The sequence below is a fragment of the Halichoeres trimaculatus genome, unplaced genomic scaffold (assembly GCF_033239565.1).
Source record: "Halichoeres trimaculatus isolate MK-OKI-2021-1 unplaced genomic scaffold, fHalTri1.1 fHalTri1_scaffold_10, whole genome shotgun sequence".
In the NCBI taxonomy this organism is placed as follows: Eukaryota; Metazoa; Chordata; class Actinopteri; order Labriformes; family Labridae; genus Halichoeres; species Halichoeres trimaculatus.
The window spans coordinates 26,086,712-26,104,471 of record NW_027437187.1 but is presented as its reverse complement, the minus strand read 5'-3'; the positions used below and the strand labels follow the sequence as shown (position 1 = coordinate 26,104,471).

At 39.2% G+C, this 17,760-nt stretch overlaps 4 protein-coding genes across 8 annotated transcripts in view; 2 read left to right on the top strand and 2 right to left on the bottom strand.

Moving 5' to 3' along the window:
- Positions 1-1,276: 1,276 nt before the first annotated feature.
- Positions 1,277-3,963, top strand: tnnt2d (troponin T2d, cardiac). Its single transcript, XM_074677184.1, has 9 exons — positions 1,277-1,294; positions 1,378-1,435; positions 1,517-1,633; positions 1,708-1,785; positions 1,875-1,985; positions 2,097-2,209; positions 2,311-2,401; positions 2,633-2,670; positions 3,856-3,963. The coding sequence occupies exons 2-9, from the start codon at positions 1,382-1,384 to the stop codon at positions 3,899-3,901; spliced, it is 648 nt and encodes a 215-aa protein (XP_074533285.1). The 5' UTR covers positions 1,277-1,294; positions 1,378-1,381; the 3' UTR covers positions 3,902-3,963.
- A 147-nt stretch (positions 3,964-4,110) lies between these two features.
- Positions 4,111-13,854, bottom strand: dnm1l (dynamin 1-like). 4 transcript variants are annotated; one of them, XM_074677174.1, is made up of 20 exons: positions 13,616-13,854; positions 12,109-12,253; positions 11,234-11,263; positions 10,518-10,564; positions 9,832-9,903; positions 9,600-9,686; positions 9,322-9,484; positions 9,080-9,200; positions 8,807-8,938; positions 8,428-8,634; positions 8,179-8,299; positions 7,940-8,095; positions 7,766-7,855; positions 7,579-7,671; positions 7,356-7,409; positions 7,070-7,141; positions 5,797-5,973; positions 5,524-5,633; positions 5,274-5,433; positions 4,111-4,765 (listed from the first exon to the last, which is right to left on the bottom strand). In XM_074677174.1, exons 1-20 carry the CDS (start codon positions 13,715-13,717, stop codon positions 4,709-4,711), a joined length of 2,196 nt encoding a protein of 731 aa, XP_074533275.1. In that variant the 5' UTR covers positions 13,718-13,854; the 3' UTR covers positions 4,111-4,708. The 4 variants fall into 4 exon arrangements, with proteins under 4 accessions (XP_074533275.1, XP_074533277.1, XP_074533276.1 ...); XM_074677176.1 differs by lacking the exon at positions 7,070-7,141 and having other exon boundaries at positions 13,616-13,853; XM_074677175.1 differs by lacking the exon at positions 11,234-11,263 and having other exon boundaries at positions 13,616-13,853.
- A 548-nt stretch (positions 13,855-14,402) lies between these two features.
- dnajb9a (DnaJ heat shock protein family (Hsp40) member B9a) lies at positions 14,403-16,833 on the bottom strand. Its single transcript, XM_074677835.1, has 3 exons — positions 16,667-16,833; positions 16,106-16,336; positions 14,403-15,934 (listed from the first exon to the last, which is right to left on the bottom strand). The coding sequence occupies exons 2-3, from the start codon at positions 16,320-16,322 to the stop codon at positions 15,498-15,500; spliced, it is 654 nt and encodes a 217-aa protein (XP_074533936.1). The 5' UTR covers positions 16,323-16,336; positions 16,667-16,833; the 3' UTR covers positions 14,403-15,497.
- A 517-nt stretch (positions 16,834-17,350) lies between these two features.
- The window catches only part of LOC141796885 (calcium-independent phospholipase A2-gamma-like), a 31,605-nt gene continuing 31,195 nt past the window's right edge, over positions 17,351-17,760 (top strand). For both annotated transcript variants that reach the window (XM_074678189.1, XM_074678188.1), the window contains exon 1: positions 17,351-17,499. The gene's annotated coding sequence lies outside the window, so the exon portion shown is untranslated. The remainder of the gene's footprint in view (positions 17,500-17,760) is intronic.

The following is a 17,760-nucleotide window of genomic DNA, read 5'->3' as shown; positions in this document are numbered from 1 at the left end:
CAAATGCCGCTATAACCACTTAGAAAATAAATTAAGATGGCTTACTTTTTAATAGGAGTGCTGTCTGTGCATAAAGTAATAGTTTCAATGACTTTGTACAATGCAGTCTGCATTTTTTCATAAAAAATAACTTGACTGACATCCACCACGTGGCCATAAATGGTAAGTGCCATAGATGGACTTGTAACCTAAGATGGCAAGTGCAGTAATTACATCCTCTGCCAACAAAGCTGACCCATTTAAGTACTCGTTTTATAGTGCTTTATAATGCCTTCCTATTTCTATACTACACCATATATATACTGTAATGTCTTATTTTACAATATTATAAAGGACTGCTGAACCTCTCTTAGTTCTGGAGAAAACTCACTTTGACAGACACTAAATTAAATGTATATGGATAATTAATGAAGAATGGAGGAAACTGAGAACAAAAACTTAAATATGACATTATTTGCCTGTTATATTTTCTGGTGTATGGCTTTTTTCATGACATTCTAAAGGAAATATTTGACATTTTTATCTAATACTATTTTCCATAACAACAATCTGTTTTATGAGAGATTATGCTCAACATAATACTAAAATTCTATTTACATCACACACTCCAAAGGACAGTGGCCACTTTTTTATTGACTTTCTATTTTTCATTTATTTTTTTTTATTGTTCAAAATTATTTGGATGCACAGCTTTTACTCTTAAAAAAAGCGTCCTGTCATAACAGCTGCAGTCAAAGCTTAAACGCTTCTACCGTTCCTGCCAGTGTTTTATGAGATACGGTATTTGTGTCATTACTAAGAGTCATTGTAAACTGTTTGAACCATTGCCACCTCAAGCTCTGCTATGCTGTTTAATGATCTGATATATTTGTCCAGCTAAAAATAATCTAAAAGGGATCCATCTTACAGAGCTCATCCTTAACAAAATGTCGGACACGGAAGAAGTCATGGAGGAGGAAGTTCAGTATGTACTCTTTTTTTACACTTTTACCACACCTACAATTTTGGTGCTTTCATGAATTTCTAATTTTTGTACATTCTTTTTTAGGGAGGAAGAAGGTAAGAGAGTCTCATCCTCACATATTTCCTTAAACATCTTGTCAGCTTTAAACATTTTACATATCATTTATGTTTCTGATCATCAGCACAAGGTGAGAAATCTGTCCCTCTTCTTTCTCTCTTTTGATTTTTTTTTTGTTGTCTAAATTCATGATCCATGATGGCTTTTCATTGTACTTATAATGGCCTCTATCTTCCTTTCTCTTGTCCCAGATGGGTCAAAACCCAAGCCAAAGTAAGTAGTTCAGCTTTTCTTCTGTCAAGTAGTTAAATATGAAACTTATGTCACTTTTTTTACTTAGACTGTTTCTTCTACAGGTTCATGACAAATATAACTGCCCCAAAGATCCCTGATGGTGAGAAAGTGGACTTTGACGTGAGTTGACGTTCTTCCCAATAAAATAATATCACCTTTGAATTCTAATAATGTGACCCTGGTTTGTTTCTGTGTTGTTAGGACATCCACAGAAAGCGTCAAGAGAAAGATCTGTCTGAGTTGCAGTCTCTGATCGAGGCTCACTTCATCCAGAGGAAGAAGGAGGAAGAGGAGCTCATCGCCCTGGTTAACAGAATTGTAAGTGTAGTCAAAGAAGGTTGGTGGTGTTTTTAATTAGTTTAACTTTCAGTGACTGTACATATCTCTCACAGGAGAAACGTCGAGCCGAGAGAGCGGAGCAGCAAAGGATTCGGGCAGAAAGAGAGAAGGAGAGGCAGGCCAGACTTGCGGTGTGGATCCTCATATAAACAATACATCATATATCAAACAACATGAGAGCCTTCTTGTCTTCTAAATGATAGGCTTGTTCTTTACGCAGGAGGAAAAGGAGCGGAAGGAGCTTGAGGAGCAGCGTAAGAAGCATGATGAGGATGCAAAAAAGAAGAAGGCTCTGACCAACATGACTCAACAGTACAGTGCTGGACAAAAGGTCACTGGACTTCTCATTGGTTACAGCAAGCTAATGGTGTTCATCTATAGGTGACCATGTACCTGATGGTTCACACTCACATCAACTATCTCTCTTCTTTGACCATCGCAGAGTGAGAACAGGAGAGGAGGCAAGAAACAAACTGAGAGGGAGAAGAAGAAGAAGATCCTGGCTGACCGCAAGAAGCCGCTCACTATTGATCATCTTAATGAGGAAAAACTAAAGTATGACGGACAGAACTGTGCACAGATTCATGTCTTTTCAAACACTGCAATCAAAAGATTCTACATCATACTCACCGTGATGACTAACTACTTCTTTCCAGGGAGAAGGCCAATGAGCTGTGGCAGTGGCTGATGGGGCTGGAGGCTGAGAAGTTTGATCTCAGTGAGAAACTGAAAAGACAGAAGTATGACGTAAGTCACTGCCTGATAAAGTTGCTCTTAATGGCGAAAAAGTGTCTATGATAAGCTGTAAATTCAAAACTCATTCACAAATCATGATAATACACCATAATCTGGCAGGTGAAGGACTTGCCTGGTGTTTTACAGTTTTAAGGGTACTTTCAGTGCCCTCTGATGGACATTTCAGATATCATAATAAAACAAAAACATAAAATAAGTATGAATACATGTTTGTTCCTGCAGATTAACCAGCTTCTTGCTCGAGTCCAAGATCACCAGAGGTAAGTACGCACCACCTCTGGATCAGTAGTGGCAGCAGGCAATAACAACTGAGGGGGCATATGGGGGCTACAAAAGAAAAGAGTGGGAGGGAAGGTGGCTATTGTTCATAGTAGCAGGTTCTAATAATTAAGTGGGGAAAAAAAGCTGCTTAATAGAAACCCCACAATTGCAAGAATCACTTTCCCGTTGATCTCATTGAATTTAGCAGGCATAAAGCCCACCGTAATTCATTACCTTCATTTTTAGCAGATAAAAACTACACATACTTTCAAAAAACATCAACAACTAGAATTCAAATCCAAAAGCATCTGAGTAGTCAAAAAATACTTCTGTTTTTAGCAAAATCAACTCAAGTACAGTTAGAGCTTATCTTCATCTCCTGCAAGCTAGCAGTAGCCTGGTCCTTTGAGGCTAATATTGACCCAAAGCACCTTAGCAATTAAAACACAATTTTAAATTATCTTGATTTCAAATACGTAAATAAATCAGTTAATTAAGCAAAATAAGAAAAAAGTAACTAACCATGATAATGCACTCCTGTCAAGCAGTTGTTTTCTGCACAGGCCACTCCATTTCTCTCCCAACGTTGCAGTTAGCATACGGATTGCTTGCAATTCGTTCCTGCTAGCTTTATGCTCTTTCCCTGTTTTTTGTCAGTTACGAAAGTAACAGAGTCTGTTGTCATCTAGCAAGTATATGTTTATATATATTTAACTTAACATTTCCCCCTGACAAGGTATGTGCCTGAATAAAGTTGCCGGGTCTGGGTGATAAAATCAGCCCAGTGGCTAATTAAAACTAGCCCTCAAGCTAACAATACCAGCTGCAACTGGGCTTAAATACAGATGTAAAAAGGAAATGTACTTTTTTCTTTTTTCTTTTGTATTTTGAAACTTTATTTAAACTGGGAATGCTGTCAGCAGTTACTGCTTGAAAACTTTTATTTGAGCAACAATTAAAACACCAACTGAAAGCTTGTAACAATGTGAATCATATGAGAGGTTAATTAAAGGAGGTCAGATACAGGATTTATGTTGTTGTTCCTGTTCTTGTTTCAGTGATCTAAACTTTGTAGTTTCAGCTGGGGTGTAATTTCTCCTGCCAAATGTAAACCTTTTCAAAAAAATTTGACTGATTTACTGAGTGCTGCAAAAGAATGACATCAATCTGTGTTGAACTTTCAGTGCCAAAGGCCGTGGCAAGGGCAAGATGGGTGGTCGTCTGAGGTAAAGGAGCAGCCAGAGAAAGAAAGAGACAAACCATGACATCAGTGATTGGCCCAGTAGTCTATTACATGTGAATTCATTGTTCTGTTGTGTTGGGTTACATGTTAGTTATCATAATTGCAAAAAAATAAAATAAAGAAGTCATTACATTCACTTTGCTGTGTCCCTCACACTGTGCAGATTGTCTGTCTCTGTTATTGAGTCAAACATACTGAAATACTGAACCAGCCACAATCATTCAGTAACGCTCACTCAGATTTTGTTCAAAAAGATTAAATAGAAAGAAAATTATGAATCTAATGTAGAAAAGTTGCATATCTAGATAAATGATACTGAAAACGTGTAAAAATGATGGTGTATTTTCACAATAAAATCCCAAGTTCTTAGGAAAAATCATTTGACATCATTTTGTCAACAGATTAAAAGATGTATTCATGTTAAAGAGAGTGTCTACATGTTGTACCATTGGTTTTCCACCTGTATCTTTAATTCAAATGTACATAAGAGCAGACATTCCTCAGCAAGGCTCCACATAGTGGTGATGAATAACATTATCTAGATGTTGGTTTAATAACATAAGAAAAATATACAAATCTAGGTACAGAAGCTTATGTAATGCCAGCAGTGAGGGTTTTACATGTACTGCATTGTTTTAAAAACTATGTTTCCATATACACATATCAGCAGCAGTGCATTTCTCAGTTGTTGTCTCTGCGGTCTGAAGTGCTGGGACTCTCAGCAGGGGTCTCAGAGTCTGTGAGGGCCGATGATCCAGGTGGGGAGAGCAGGACTTGCTGGAGAGGGGCCACTCTCACCACAGGTGAGTTTCACGGATCTCTGCTATCACCTGGCTGGCTTTCTGCAACGCCTGAACACAGACAAGAAACATTAAGGGAAGTGACAAAAAGCTCTCTTGTGTTTAAAACTCAAGAAAAAAGACACTTTTAAATGACAAACAGTATTAAAGTGTTCTTAACAAGAGAGACTGAACCGTGGAGCTGCTGAGTTCCTATATCAAACAAGAATATATGTCAGGTGATGTCACACAATGTTAAACAGTAATGTCCCAACTTTTTGGAACAAGTTGTCACCCAAATTAATATGATCACATATTTTAATGAAGGATTTTTTTTCCCTGATTCTACATTTAAAATAGTATTGTTTTCATTTAACTATACATTTTACATGATTGGGAGAAAAACAAGTTTTTTGTATCAACATTTACCCAGCATCACAACTTTTTTGAAATTAGGACTGAAAACAGACTGAAATGTTTAAATACACAGACAACTAAAAGACAACAAACATCTTGACCAGGGCAGACACGTGATCTTGTTTTTTTACACTCCACACTGACACCTAATGAATGTGTTTACCTTGAGCATGTCAGCAGCCTCATTGCGTCTCTGAGCCATGTCCTCTGACTCTGTCAGCAGGTCGTCCAGCAGGCCACTCTTGTATAACTGACCAACCAGCTCACTCTGCAGGCAGTCCTTCACATGGTTCACCAGGAAGTGCATCACTGCCTTTGGTACACTGAAAAGACAGGAAAAAAGTGAAAATCCCAGTGATTAGCACAAGACAAGTATCAGAAATGATGTTCTGATGGGTAGAGAGGTCATGTACCTGTCCTGGATGTTTTTACGAACGATAAGGAAGTAGGACTTAATGAGTCTCTCGATGACCTCACAGTCCCTTTGCTCCCGAGCAGATAACTTCCTGGATACTGGAACAGGCTAGACACAAACACAATGAGAGTTTTAATAAATCTGAATAAACAACCTGGGAGATTTTTAAAACATGGATTTTTGCTCCATTAATAAAAATCTGATTAACATAGTGGGCCATGGAATTTTTTTCCCAAACCTTCTCATATTTAAAAAAATGTCTGTTACGCACCACATCTAGCAGGTTGACAGCATGACCCTTCTGTGGGCTGGCAGGGAGGGTTGGGGTGAGAATGGCTCTTTCTCCTCCTGTGTTCTCCTCTCCCCTCTTCAACATGCCCCTCCAGTTTCCCGTCCCACTATCTGCCTGGTCACTGACAGAACCAGCCTGAGGGCCACTGGATGCTGCCTGAAGGGAAAGAAACAAACAACCGAGGATATGTTAGGTACCCTAATGGTCTAGAGCTTAGTAACAGTGAATAAAGCTATGTGATAAAATGCTTTAAAATAGCGTGCCTTCTTTGCCTCAATTCCAAAGAAGTTCATCAAGATGTTAGCAGGCTGGAAAATACTGAGCAAGATTGCACAAGATCACTCTTTTCTGGTTATATGTCACAGAATCCCGAGTGAGTGGTATGAATAAAAAAAACTTCTTTAAGTATCTATTTCTTGAAAAACATGCCAATTCAGTCTGGAGTACTTGTGTTTCAGTTATAACTACCAGCATGCAGACAAAGAACTAGATATGGGTTAGAGACTTGAGGTTGAAGGTCAAATCAGTAACGTAATGAGGGGGGAATTGCTGCCTACAGCCTTCTACATTTGTGGTAAACTAAACCACAATCTGGTGCAATGACTGTACATAAAGATGGACAACATGTCTCCACCTCCTCTCTCTGTATAAAACAAATGCTTGGGTATTTGAAGCCAAAGTCTGGAGGGATTTGCTCTCTGAGCCGCCATATTGGCGTCCTGCATCTGCTGTTTACCACAACACAAGTTGAGCCTCACAGCTGTCACAGTCTACACTGTGACAGCTTATTGAGTGATTGATTTAAAGCAGAAACTCACAGTTATGGGAAGTTTTGATACTTCTGTACAAGTTTACGTATTATTGTTCTGTTATATTTCTCTGATATTTTACCGATCCTGTGAAGACAGCAACTCAGGAGCAGTTTGTCAACAGAGCTGCCAATCATCACGTAACATCCCATTTAAAAGCAATGAATAAGTAATTAAAGCAATAGTCTCTGAAAAATTGATATTTTAACAACTAAAATTAAATTTGATTTTAGTTTGACTCATGACATATTTGTTAACAAAGAGAAGTTTATGATCCATACCAAGCATATGAGTAAGAGGAGCGCTGAATCTTTTGGCCTCACTTTTGTGGAGCTATCATGTCATCCCTTTATTAAACAGTCAATGATTTTGTGCAACAAAAAAAGTTAAGGCTGCAACAAGCAAAGTTCAGATCTGGCAGGCAGTGACCGAACAAAACACACCTTAGCAAGCTCGCCCTCGGGGGCAGGAAACTCAGTGGGAGAGAGAGACTGCCCACCTGGGCCTTTAAGGGACTAGAGAGAGGCAGGAAGGAAAGAGTGGACAGAAAACTGACAGGAGCAACGGGTAACATTTATAAAAATAACTGTTTTGGATCAAAAACCTTAAACGTTTGAAGATGGTTCATTGTTGATTGAAAGTAGAGTACCTTCAAATGATCAAGAGTAGAATAAAACCCTGTTAAAAGGAAAGATAGGTGTAATCTATAGTCATGGTTATGGACTGTACCTTGTCTCTTGGGACAGCAGAGGGAAGGTCTCTCATCCTGTTGCGCCTCTGCTCCTAGAAAACCAGATGTTGGACAAATGTGCATCATGAAAATAAAGGAAGAGAAGACATAAAACTTTTATAGTTTCATTTCAAAGAAATATTTTCTTTTTTTCTTTTGTTTATTCGCTTAATATGTCCTTACAACAATATATACTTAAATGCATTATGTATCATCTCTTACTTCTATGTTGTTGTTCATGAGACCACAGGCATCGGCAAAGTCTGGGTGCTTGGTGTTGATATATGCAAGCTCAATGGCAACAAGGTTGTGAACCTGAAAATGATTGAGAAAATGGATTAATCAAATCACAGCGCAAATAAATCCACTTTAGGATTCTTAGTGGTGTTAAGTCTGAGGAGATCTTCACCATTTCATTAGTGACGGGGAGTCTCTTTCTGAGTAATGAGGTAACAACTTCTACAATGGCATCATGGAGTTTTGGAAACCTCAGCAACTCCTGCAGAGAAAAGCCCATAAATCAGTTCTGACTTTTAATGTGCTTCTGTCTTTTAACTGTTTATTATCTGAGTGTAAATCCCACCTGAGTACTGTAGTTGCTGCAGTGCTGGATGATCCTCTGCATCTCCTCATGAACCAGCTCAACACAGCGCAGACTGGGCTCTTCCAGACGCTTCACCTGCCGCTTCACTAGTAACTCAAAGGAGACTTCAGGCACGAATAATGCAGGCCTCGGGCCCTGTTAATGAAAACATTCTGTAAGTCCTCAAAATGTGTCTTTAAAATGAGAATATTTCCCTGAAACAGAAGCAAAAAGCTTACCGTTGCATTTCTGATTGCTGTGAGGACATCGATCGTTGTCAGACCACCAAGAGGATCAACTGACTCTAATGTGCGACCAAATGTCTCGTGAAAAATATAACAGATTCTGGCTCCCCCACATCTGAGCAAAAAAAGCAAGAAAATAATATGACACATTTGGATTGAGCTGGCCACAAAAGGAAGTGTTGATGCCATCGCCTCTTAGTGGTGTATGAAGGCAAATGCAGGTCAGTGATTTGTGTGACTCACAGTTCAGCAGTCTCAATGTACTTGGCCGTGCCTTCAATGGTGTGGCAGTATTCTGCAGCAAACTTAGTGATGAGCTGCAGCAGGGTGGCACTCTTATCCTCAATAGGTTCACCGTAACTGTTGAGTAAAGACTGGTACTGAGCTGCCAGGACGTTGATCCTCGTCTTCAGCTCAGGAAGACAGTCCCTGATGTGATGCATGAGTAGCCTGTTTTAATAACAAAAGAGTTGACCGTTAAAAAGAGCTCACATTCGATATTTCAGACACTGTCAGAGGGTGTTAACCTGGAATGAATAAAGTCAGATTTAACTCAAACAGTTAATATGACAGATTTATGAACAGTAACTAATCAAAAGGTTAAAAAATCAATTCTTCATACCTGTTCAACGTTCTAGCCAGATATTTTGTTCCGTTTCTGTTGGCAAGGGAGGGGTATTTCTTCTGCAGGAAAGCGTATTCATCACGTATCGAGTCTGCCACCAGCTTCTTTTGATTTATGTCCAACTGGCTCCTAAAAAAACAACACAGAAAAAACACATACTTAAGGAGATGATCTTGTCCTTGGTCTGATATCTTTAACAAACAGAATGTCTCTAAAGTGAGTGTTTCACACCTTATGAGTACATAATCCTTTGCTTTGTGCAAATCTTACCTGTTAACTACTCCTATGATTCCCAGTTTGACAGGAATGACCCGACCCATCAATACATCCATGGCATCTGTGCCAGCATCCATGAGGTCCAGCTTGGTCACCACAGCTAGCGTCCTCCTGCCTGAAGATACAAGCACACACACCTCGTATGATGAGAAGAACTGGAATCACCTCCCTAGAATTTATGATATACAGAAAGTGACAAACTGCAGTCGCTATAATGGACAAAAAGTGCTGTTCACCATCAGGATCAACCTCCCGCGCCACTTTCAGAGCCTCTGAGGTCGCCATGTCTGTGTTGGCAGCAGTCACAGCCAGGATGATGGAGTTTGGGTTGGAGATGTACTTGAAGATCAGCTCTCTGATCTGGATCTCTATGTCTTTTGGCTGATCACCCACTGGAACCTGTTGACATGGATTCATTCAACATTGAACAAATAAATATAATATTTGTGCGGGATCATTTTAAGTCAATAGTTTAAAGTTTAAGACATTCAGGCAGAAAAAGAATCCATCCCACCTTTGTAATGCCGGGAAGGTCAACTAAGGTGAGATTCACTACATGTGGTGAGAAGACTTTCAGGTGAATGGGATCATCACTTATACCCTTCGAAAATGAAAGAAGATAAAGTCACGCAAGTATGTTTTGTTGCAGAGGCTGGCAGATGCTGGTGTTTGAAGATTAAAGATTATCCAGTTTCCCAACTGGTAAAAATTCCTGTTTGGCATTCCTTCATGTGTAATTAGCATACCTTGTTATTGCCAGAAACTCTTTCAGTTTCTGATTCAATCTCCTGCCGGATCTGCTCAAAGTCTGTGTAGATCTGGAAGAACAATTCACTCAATTAAACCATTTCTATAAATACAAGCAGAGACGTTTTAAGTTTATTGCTACAAAAACTGTTTGAGATTGGAAAAAATTAGATTGTTGAAAAAGTTAGAAAGGTGAGTCAGGAGAAGTGGAGAAGCCACCGGGCTTACACAAAAGACCTCAACTCTCTCAACAGACGAAACCACAGTTAATGTTTAAGATGAAGATAATCAACTTCTCAAAAAAGCAGTTGAATGTTTTTCAGGATTTCATTTTAAGAAAGTTTCTATAAGTTAACTGATACACAAACAACAATAAAAACAGAGTGACGAATCAAAAGATTACATATGCAGAGGCTATCACATCATGGTGGTGCTGACATGAACTATGAGGCACCCATTAGACATATCTCTACCTCAGATGACATTTACCCTACAGCAATATACATATTTTTAGCTACAGACAGGGTGTGTGCATGAAGTCATTTCAGATCATAAAGCTGTTAAAAACAAGTCTATGATAGGTACATGCAGGTAAATCAACCAAATAACTCATGGTTGGACTATGGTTAGTCAATTAAATACATAAAATTTCTGAGGCCATAATGAGCTTTTTAAACAACTCTACCTTGTTTTTCGTGTGTAGGAATTTTCCCCATTCCTCTCCATCGATGCCTGCAGAAAAACAAGGTTGAAAGCAGATGTTTCAGTTGCTGGTGCGACAGATGGGGCCTTAGGATCAGAGTTACTATTATTACTATGGCTATGTTAGATGTCTCATGGGAGGATTTCTCTGTGGTCAGACATGGGATGGAAAAACTCCTCAGAGAAAAAAAAAACAGCTCAAGAGTTTAAGAAAACAAATACACAGTGTAACAACAGCTGTTTTCACACGACAGTCGTGGAAGCAATTAAAAGCCTGGAGCAAAAATAAAAGTGAATGTGGGGAAGCAGCTTCTTTGAGAAACAAAGTTCATACTTCTGCTGTAATAAACATTAAAGCATAAGAAAAAAAAACAAGGGAACAACAGTAGAAGGGTGGAGTCTGTTAGTCATCTGGTATTTAAAGCCATCAGAGGTGAGCTTTAAGGAAGCTTGAATCAAAAAACTAATGGCTTTTACATTAAAGACTGATTTTTTAAAATAGAAATCAAACTCTTTTAACTGACAGAGACCAGCCTAAATGGAGGAAGGGCGAGGGTTGGGTAAAGTGAAGCCACATGGTTTGGCAGCTTTGGAAAAGCTACATAAATACAAGCCAGGATAGGGCAGAATGGGTGAAGGAGAAGGAGGAGGTTATGTAATATTCAAGAACAATCGGGTAAAGAAAAAGGAAAAGGAGACCTCTGTAAAGGCGCCCATTTCTCTTGGACTCTGTGGTTAAGGAGAGATGACAGGAGACAAAAGGGTTAGCCTGGCTATCTGCTGCTCCTGCTCAGCACTCTGCAGCAATGCAGAGTCACACTGAGGCCATTCCCAGGGGACAGCATTGAATTTCCGCAGCATCTTGGCCCCCTTTTTATCCCTGTGTTTTCCCCCACAGAGGAGTGGATAGTGACAGTGCTGGCTCTGGGTAAAACTACCTTTCTTTTTAGGACACAACAACATTTAAGAGTTGTATCAAAAATTATTCTACCATAGAAACAGAGTCGGTTTATGCAGTCAGATCACTGTAAATGAATTCAAGCAAACTGTCTGAAAACGGGTGTAACTAAGATGCACATATAACCTAATTAATTCATGCGAAATACTGGTCCTTTCATTGTTACACTTCCTCATTAGAGCTGGACATGCAAAACGGACACACAAATACACCAGCTGATCTTAGTTCATTGCAGAAAAACACAAACATGTATCCAATAAAAACCACAAACTGTCAAAACAGGTTTTTGTTCATGAAGAGGAAGTATCGAGTTCAAATAATTTGCATTGTAAAGAGACTCTGTAAGCTTCTTTTATTTCCCAGAGTACTAAATTTTTGTAAGTTGTATGCATCTATCTTGTGCTCTAGAAACAGATTAATGAATTCCGGGGAAACAGTTGGGAACTATTCATTTTCTTCTACTCAAAAGTAACAATCAAAAGATATAGATATTCAAAATTTAAAATGCTCCAATCTAAAAAAGTAGGATCTGTCTTAAATATCAAGTAAGCTGAACAGCATTTGTGACCATACAAAAATAAAGTATTGATATATTTTGTATTTACAATTACATTACCATTCTCTTCGTTGGTTTTTCTACGATCCTCTGAGTCAATGTGCACCAGCTGTAGGATGAGGGGCCGGCGCGTGACGATGCCTGTGCCACGTGGTAGGATGTCCCTGCCAACCAAGCTCTCTAAAACAGAACTCTTCCCACTGCTCTGTAGAAAACAACATTGACAACAGCAACAACAACAACATTAAACACGGCACTGTATACTGCGACTGAAGTATTAAGTGTCCCAGGATGAGGCAACCTTGTCCTTTCATCTTGCTGACAGACAAAAAAGTGACACAACTTCTTTTTGCATCGCCTCTCTTTAAACATTCCCTCAATGTTCAAACACAATCTGTTTGAGCTAGTGTTCATCACCCATGGACACAAACAATGGGTGCAACCTAGAAGATATTTCTGGTTTAGTGTGAAAGAGTAATCACTAAGGAGATCTTGTAAACTGAAATAACTCACTTAGCTTACTTGGCTGGTTCAGTATCTGATGAGCTAAAAATGTAATCAGTTAATTGCTTTGTGTCAACAAACCCTGTGTTGTTGCCTTATTGTGGTAAAAGAACTGGCAGGGATAATGTGTTATTAAGCCTTGAGCTGAAGTATTAGGTATAAGTTTCAGATGTCCTTAACTGAAGGTCTTTAAAGGCAGGGTTACAATAATAACAAATCAGGCATTTAAAGCATCCTCTGGCTTGTCTTGTCTCACTGTAACATCCATGAAGGCCTGCCAAACCGCCTGAGACAGTCACATCCTATTAGCTGACCGATGAAAGTAAACGTGTTAGACATAACCTGCCACTTTAAACCAATTAGCCTTTGACTAATACACATGGTAGTACGATGGACAAGGTAGAGCTTGGAATAGAGGTGTGTGAGCCGAGTTCATGATCACCAGTAACTTGCTGTGTTGTTGATACACAATTAGTTGTGCTGAGCAATACATTTTACAGTTATCATCCTAACTACAATGGACTACATAGATTTAACACATCAAAAATCCTTGTCAACAGTATGAAAAACATCTTTAAAAAGCATAATAAAGAAGGCCTGTGGCACTCTTATTGTTGGATGGTAAAAGATCAGGTACCAAGCAGCATACTTCTGGGGCATTACAGAACCCAATGCCTTGTACATGGACATATGCTTGATAGTCTAAATGGCGAGAGGGAAACAATGCACTTATTGTCCGTCCAAACATATTCAATTTTACTTTTAAAAACACGATTTTGGAAGATAGAAACCAAAGGGCTATGTCACTGTTTCCCTTGCCTTGGCAGGCAGACCTGGCTACTTCAAGTTTACTAGATCACATGTTGATACCGCTAACTCAATTGCTACACTGGTGAGAATTTAATTGTGTTAAATGGCAAAGTCTATGTGCGATCGCTTTGTTTCGCCTTGTTTACTTCAACCGATTGAAACTGAAAGAAAAACTGCATTCAAAGGAAGCCAAACAATAAGTTGGCGCAGGCTAACCAACTTGCTAGCCCACAACCAAAGTGACGTTTCTCACCTGAGTTCCGACAACAACTATCTGCGGCAGTTGGATAATATCTGCACCGACCGTGTTAAACACATCTTGGAGTTTGTTTATGACAGGTATTAGGGCCTCCATGAGCTCCGAGACTAAACCCAACCTGTCAAATAGGCAACTTTCTTTACACTGCTGCCGCACACGGATACAAAGTCATTCAATGTCCCTCAGCTAAAAGCTACTGGCGTCTCTTTTGAGCTACAAACAACTGCGCACACAGTTGCGCAGAGTGGAATCATGGGAGTTGAAGTTCGGTTAAGTCTCACTCGCGCAAGAAGAGTTAAGACTTTGACTGTGGCTGAACTACATTCCCTACAAGGAAGCTGTACTGTTGTTTCACCAATGAGAAGACAGCTATTCATTTTTCCTGCAGGCAACGGTTACTAAGGTGAACGCCACAATATTTTGAGTGAGAAACCTATCAACGATGTATACATTCATGCTGAAACCAGCCAGACCAGTTTTTACAGGAACCCAGTCTCTGGAAAAATGATGAACTATAGCAAACATATTTTTGGGGATTCACTGAATCTTTACAGGGTTTAATGCTGAGTTAAGAAATCCTTCCAAAAGTGTGTTTTAGCTGTGTAAATAACACCACAGACTTGTTCTTTAAATATATATTATAAAATGTGTGGCAGCATTAATTTTGCAAATACAACTTATAGACAAACAACATTAAACACAGTTCATCTTTATCTTTTATTTCAAAAACACATTTCATTGTGCCCAAAAGGGAAAGTGCTATACATTTCCAACACTTGATACAAACTATAAATATTAATCACTACAATGTAAAATAAGTGTCATTATTGACAGTTTAAAGACACGAGGTAAAACAACGATAGGTGGAGAAAACTGTATGAAGAATTTTGGTTTCAAATTTAACTTGTCAACATTGGTAAGCCCCAATTGGAAAATGCAAATGTGGGAAATTTGTATTTGTGAGTATAAATATTACAAAACCTTGTGACTAACATTGCTAGTGAGAAAATTTAGTCATCATACCTCCATTATGCACCATTTCATCTTTTGCAAGTCAGTGTATACTTGGTATACTTATATACTTAAGTATGTTTACTTACAAGTACCCAAAATAGCTGAAAGTCCAGTAATACTAGAACATTGCAGCAAGAGTATATTAATGTCAAGGCTATTGCTTCAGAGCTACTACATCTCCATGGGTTACTTCTGGAAAATTCTGAGTCACAAATATTGCTATGTTTGTATTATCATAACTTACATTTTCTACTCAACATATTTTTGCTATGAACCCTTTGGTTGACATTTCACCAAAAATATGAATAATCTGAGTTCCCAAATGTGTGACTCATGTAGAGGCTTGTAGAGTTTTGTTTAAATGCTCTACCATTTGTCAACCATAAGCAAGAATTCCACTCGGTGCTATTGTTCCCAAAAATGGCTGGGTTTTGAGGTCATGGAAAATCCCAAACAAAAGAAACAAAAGGATGTGCAAAGAACAAGGTGGAGAAGTGAACTGGTGCTGAACTGATGAATGGGTACTCCAAGTTACATTTACATAATTCTATTGAAGGAGGTGCTTAAAATACTGAAATAAAAAAACTCCCTGTCAGTTTACACTGATAAGTGAAAAAGTACTACAATCATGTACAAGTCGATGGACACATACACAGGGAATAGCTTGGACCAAACATAGCTTATTCAAATTTGACCTAAGCAGTAGTATTTACTGTGAGTCTTTTGCTGCCTGAATGTCTGATCTTAACATTTCTGTTTAAATTTCACAGTTTTTAGCCAAGTGGCTCACATTTCACATTCAACAGTGTCATTGTCCCCTTAAGACAATGGTCTTTGAGAATTGATTATACACAGCAGCATCTTAAGATGCAGTACAGTCTGTGTAAGTGGTTACCATGTTTCCTCTGCGTTGTGTCACTGTTCTACAGTGTTGTTTTGATGCACCATGAAATCTGTTTTCAGTCTGTTTGGTGTGTCTGTCGAAGGTAAACATCTTCTCTGCATCATCAAAAAACTCCTCAAAGAAACCTGCACCAAAACCTCCCTGAAAGTGTCTCTTTTGACGGTTGTGTGAATCCTTGTGGGGTCTTGAGTGTTCATCAAAGTGTCTTCTGTGACGGGCATGCCTGTTGTGGCTGTGGATGTCAAAATCCTTAAAAATGTCATCAAAATTGAAGGCAAAGGGTTGGTTGGAACCCGGTCTGTGTCTGCTTTGTGACTCTCCAGTGACATATGCAGAGTTGTCACCAAACAGATTATACTGTCTTCTCCTTGTTTCATCTGATAACGTCTCGTAAGCTGCAAAAAAAAAAAAAAAAAAAAAGGGGGGGGTGGGGGGGTGGGGGTTGAGTCACAAAAACGCCAATATCCTCAAAATGTTTGGTTTTCATTACAAGTATATTTAGACTACTCTGGGCAAAAGGTTAAATGTCATACATACATACAAACACAAATAAGAAACAACAGTACCTTCAGCAATTTCTCTGAACTTGAGCTCAGCATCTGGGCTCTTGTTCTTGTCTGGGTGGTATTTCATTGCAAGCCTGTGGAAAGCTTTTTTTATCTGTCGTTCAGAGGCATCCTTGGGCACCCCCAGGATGTCGTAGTAGTCCTTCTTGGCGAGTATCATCTCTGTTATCAGGAGGACGCACACTGCAAACGTTATAGCAGACTGTGCAGTTGCCATAGCTTGGATTGCCCCTGAATTTAAAGCACAGCGTTAACGCAGGTGGAAGGCAATCAAGTGTTTTAGCTATTGGATAAAGTATGACTTAATTCTATAATAGAAAATACTTGAGTTACACAAGTTCTTTTACTTGGCAAATACTAGAGGACTAGAAATCTTACTCATTAAAATTAAAGACAGAACAATTTTTTTTAAAATCTTGCCTAAGCCCCCTTAAATATTACGCATTCGCTTGACGATTTAAGTGCTATGTCACCACAGGCATCAACCATCCCTGCTCACGTTAGCTGACGTTAGCTCATACACTGTCCATCCATTCATTTTTTCTCTACACCCACACCTACCTTTCTGAGAGCCAAGTGCTGCCGAAATAATTACCTAAACTGCTGCTTGATATTTGTTTACCCCACGCTCAACATAACACTTCAGGAGTGATACTAAGGGCTACATGTCTCATGAATACCCAGCGGTTACCAAAAAGCAGCGTTTCTTCTTCTTTGGCACTTTCATGGTGGATAGACATGAATTGTTGTATTCCTGCCCCCTGTCGGTCAATGTGGCCAATGATCCCAACCAAACTGCCCGACAGTAACCCTGATGTTGTGACATTTACAGCATTACTGCTAATACTAGTTACTCTGTCATAGTGTGAAAACAAAAAATACTTAATATTTAACACCTTTGATTTGAGTTGTGGCTCGATAATGTATTAAACGTTAAAACGTTATAGTGAGCCTGTAGTTTCAAAATATGTACACGCTAAACAATTTGACGAGCGTTCCATATGGTCACCTTTGAGTGCCGTTCTCATGATGGTGGGTGTGATTCTTGTCATTGTACGCACTCCGCCCACTCAAAAGCGGCTCGGCATACGCCGGCAAATTGATCCAATGCTCTGGTCAAGCTATATGGGCAGAGTATCTCCACCAATCAACGGACGGCATTTGAGAGGCAAAGCGAAAGATAGCCAATTATAGAGCAGACACTGCGTCACATGACCATTGTTTTTCCTTTGACTGACACAGGCACGTCATTATGGAAATATAGTGTCAGGTCGAATGACCGTATGTGTTCCCATACTGTGTTCGAGTATAGCGGTAACGTGTTTTCAAAGGTTTGCAACTCGGGGAGAGTATTAAAGGATTACGGACTCTCCTGACACGACAGTATCGAACTGGTATGTTTAATATGTGTTTATGGGGTCTGGATTGTTTGTGAGCCAGTTAGCTGCTGTGTTCTGTGTAATTCAAGCTAACAGCTAGTTGCTGATGCAGGAACATGTTTTTCTGAGTAGATGTAAGCAGTTTTGCCTTGTGATAAGTGAAGATAATTGACGGAACAAAACGAGGAAATTGTCAGAAACCAGTATTAGGAGCAGTGTTGGACTTCACATTGTCATTGTCATCATCACCATTGTCTTTATCATTTTTTTCTTTCT

What these genes read in the sequence shown, in the direction of transcription:
- tnnt2d (XM_074677184.1), top strand. Translation starts at nt 1,382, where the DNA reads ATGACAAATATAACTGCCCCAAAGATCCCTGATGGTGAGAAAGTGGAC. An exon ending in TGAAAAGACAGAAGTATGAC is followed by an intron (nt 2,402 to 2,632) that starts GTAAGTCACTGC and finishes TTGTTCCTGCAG; the next exon opens with ATTAACCAGCTTCTTGCTCG. An exon ending in CGAGTCCAAGATCACCAGAG is followed by an intron (nt 2,671 to 3,855) that starts GTAAGTACGCAC and finishes TTGAACTTTCAG; the next exon opens with TGCCAAAGGCCGTGGCAAGG.
- dnm1l (XM_074677174.1), bottom strand. Translation starts at nt 13,717, where the DNA reads ATGGAGGCCCTAATACCTGTCATAAACAAACTCCAAGATGTGTTTAAC. An exon ending in GCGGGAGGTTGATCCTGATG is followed by an intron (nt 9,201 to 9,321) that starts GTGAACAGCACT and finishes TTGTATCTTCAG; the next exon opens with GCAGGAGGACGCTAGCTGTG. An exon ending in CGTAAAAACATCCAGGACAG is followed by an intron (nt 5,434 to 5,523) that starts GTACATGACCTC and finishes CTGTCTTTTCAG; the next exon opens with TGTACCAAAGGCAGTGATGC.
- dnajb9a (XM_074677835.1), bottom strand. Translation starts at nt 16,322, where the DNA reads ATGGCAACTGCACAGTCTGCTATAACGTTTGCAGTGTGCGTCCTCCTG. An exon ending in GTTCAGAGAAATTGCTGAAG is followed by an intron (nt 15,935 to 16,105) that starts GTACTGTTGTTT and finishes TTTTTTTTGCAG; the next exon opens with CTTACGAGACGTTATCAGAT.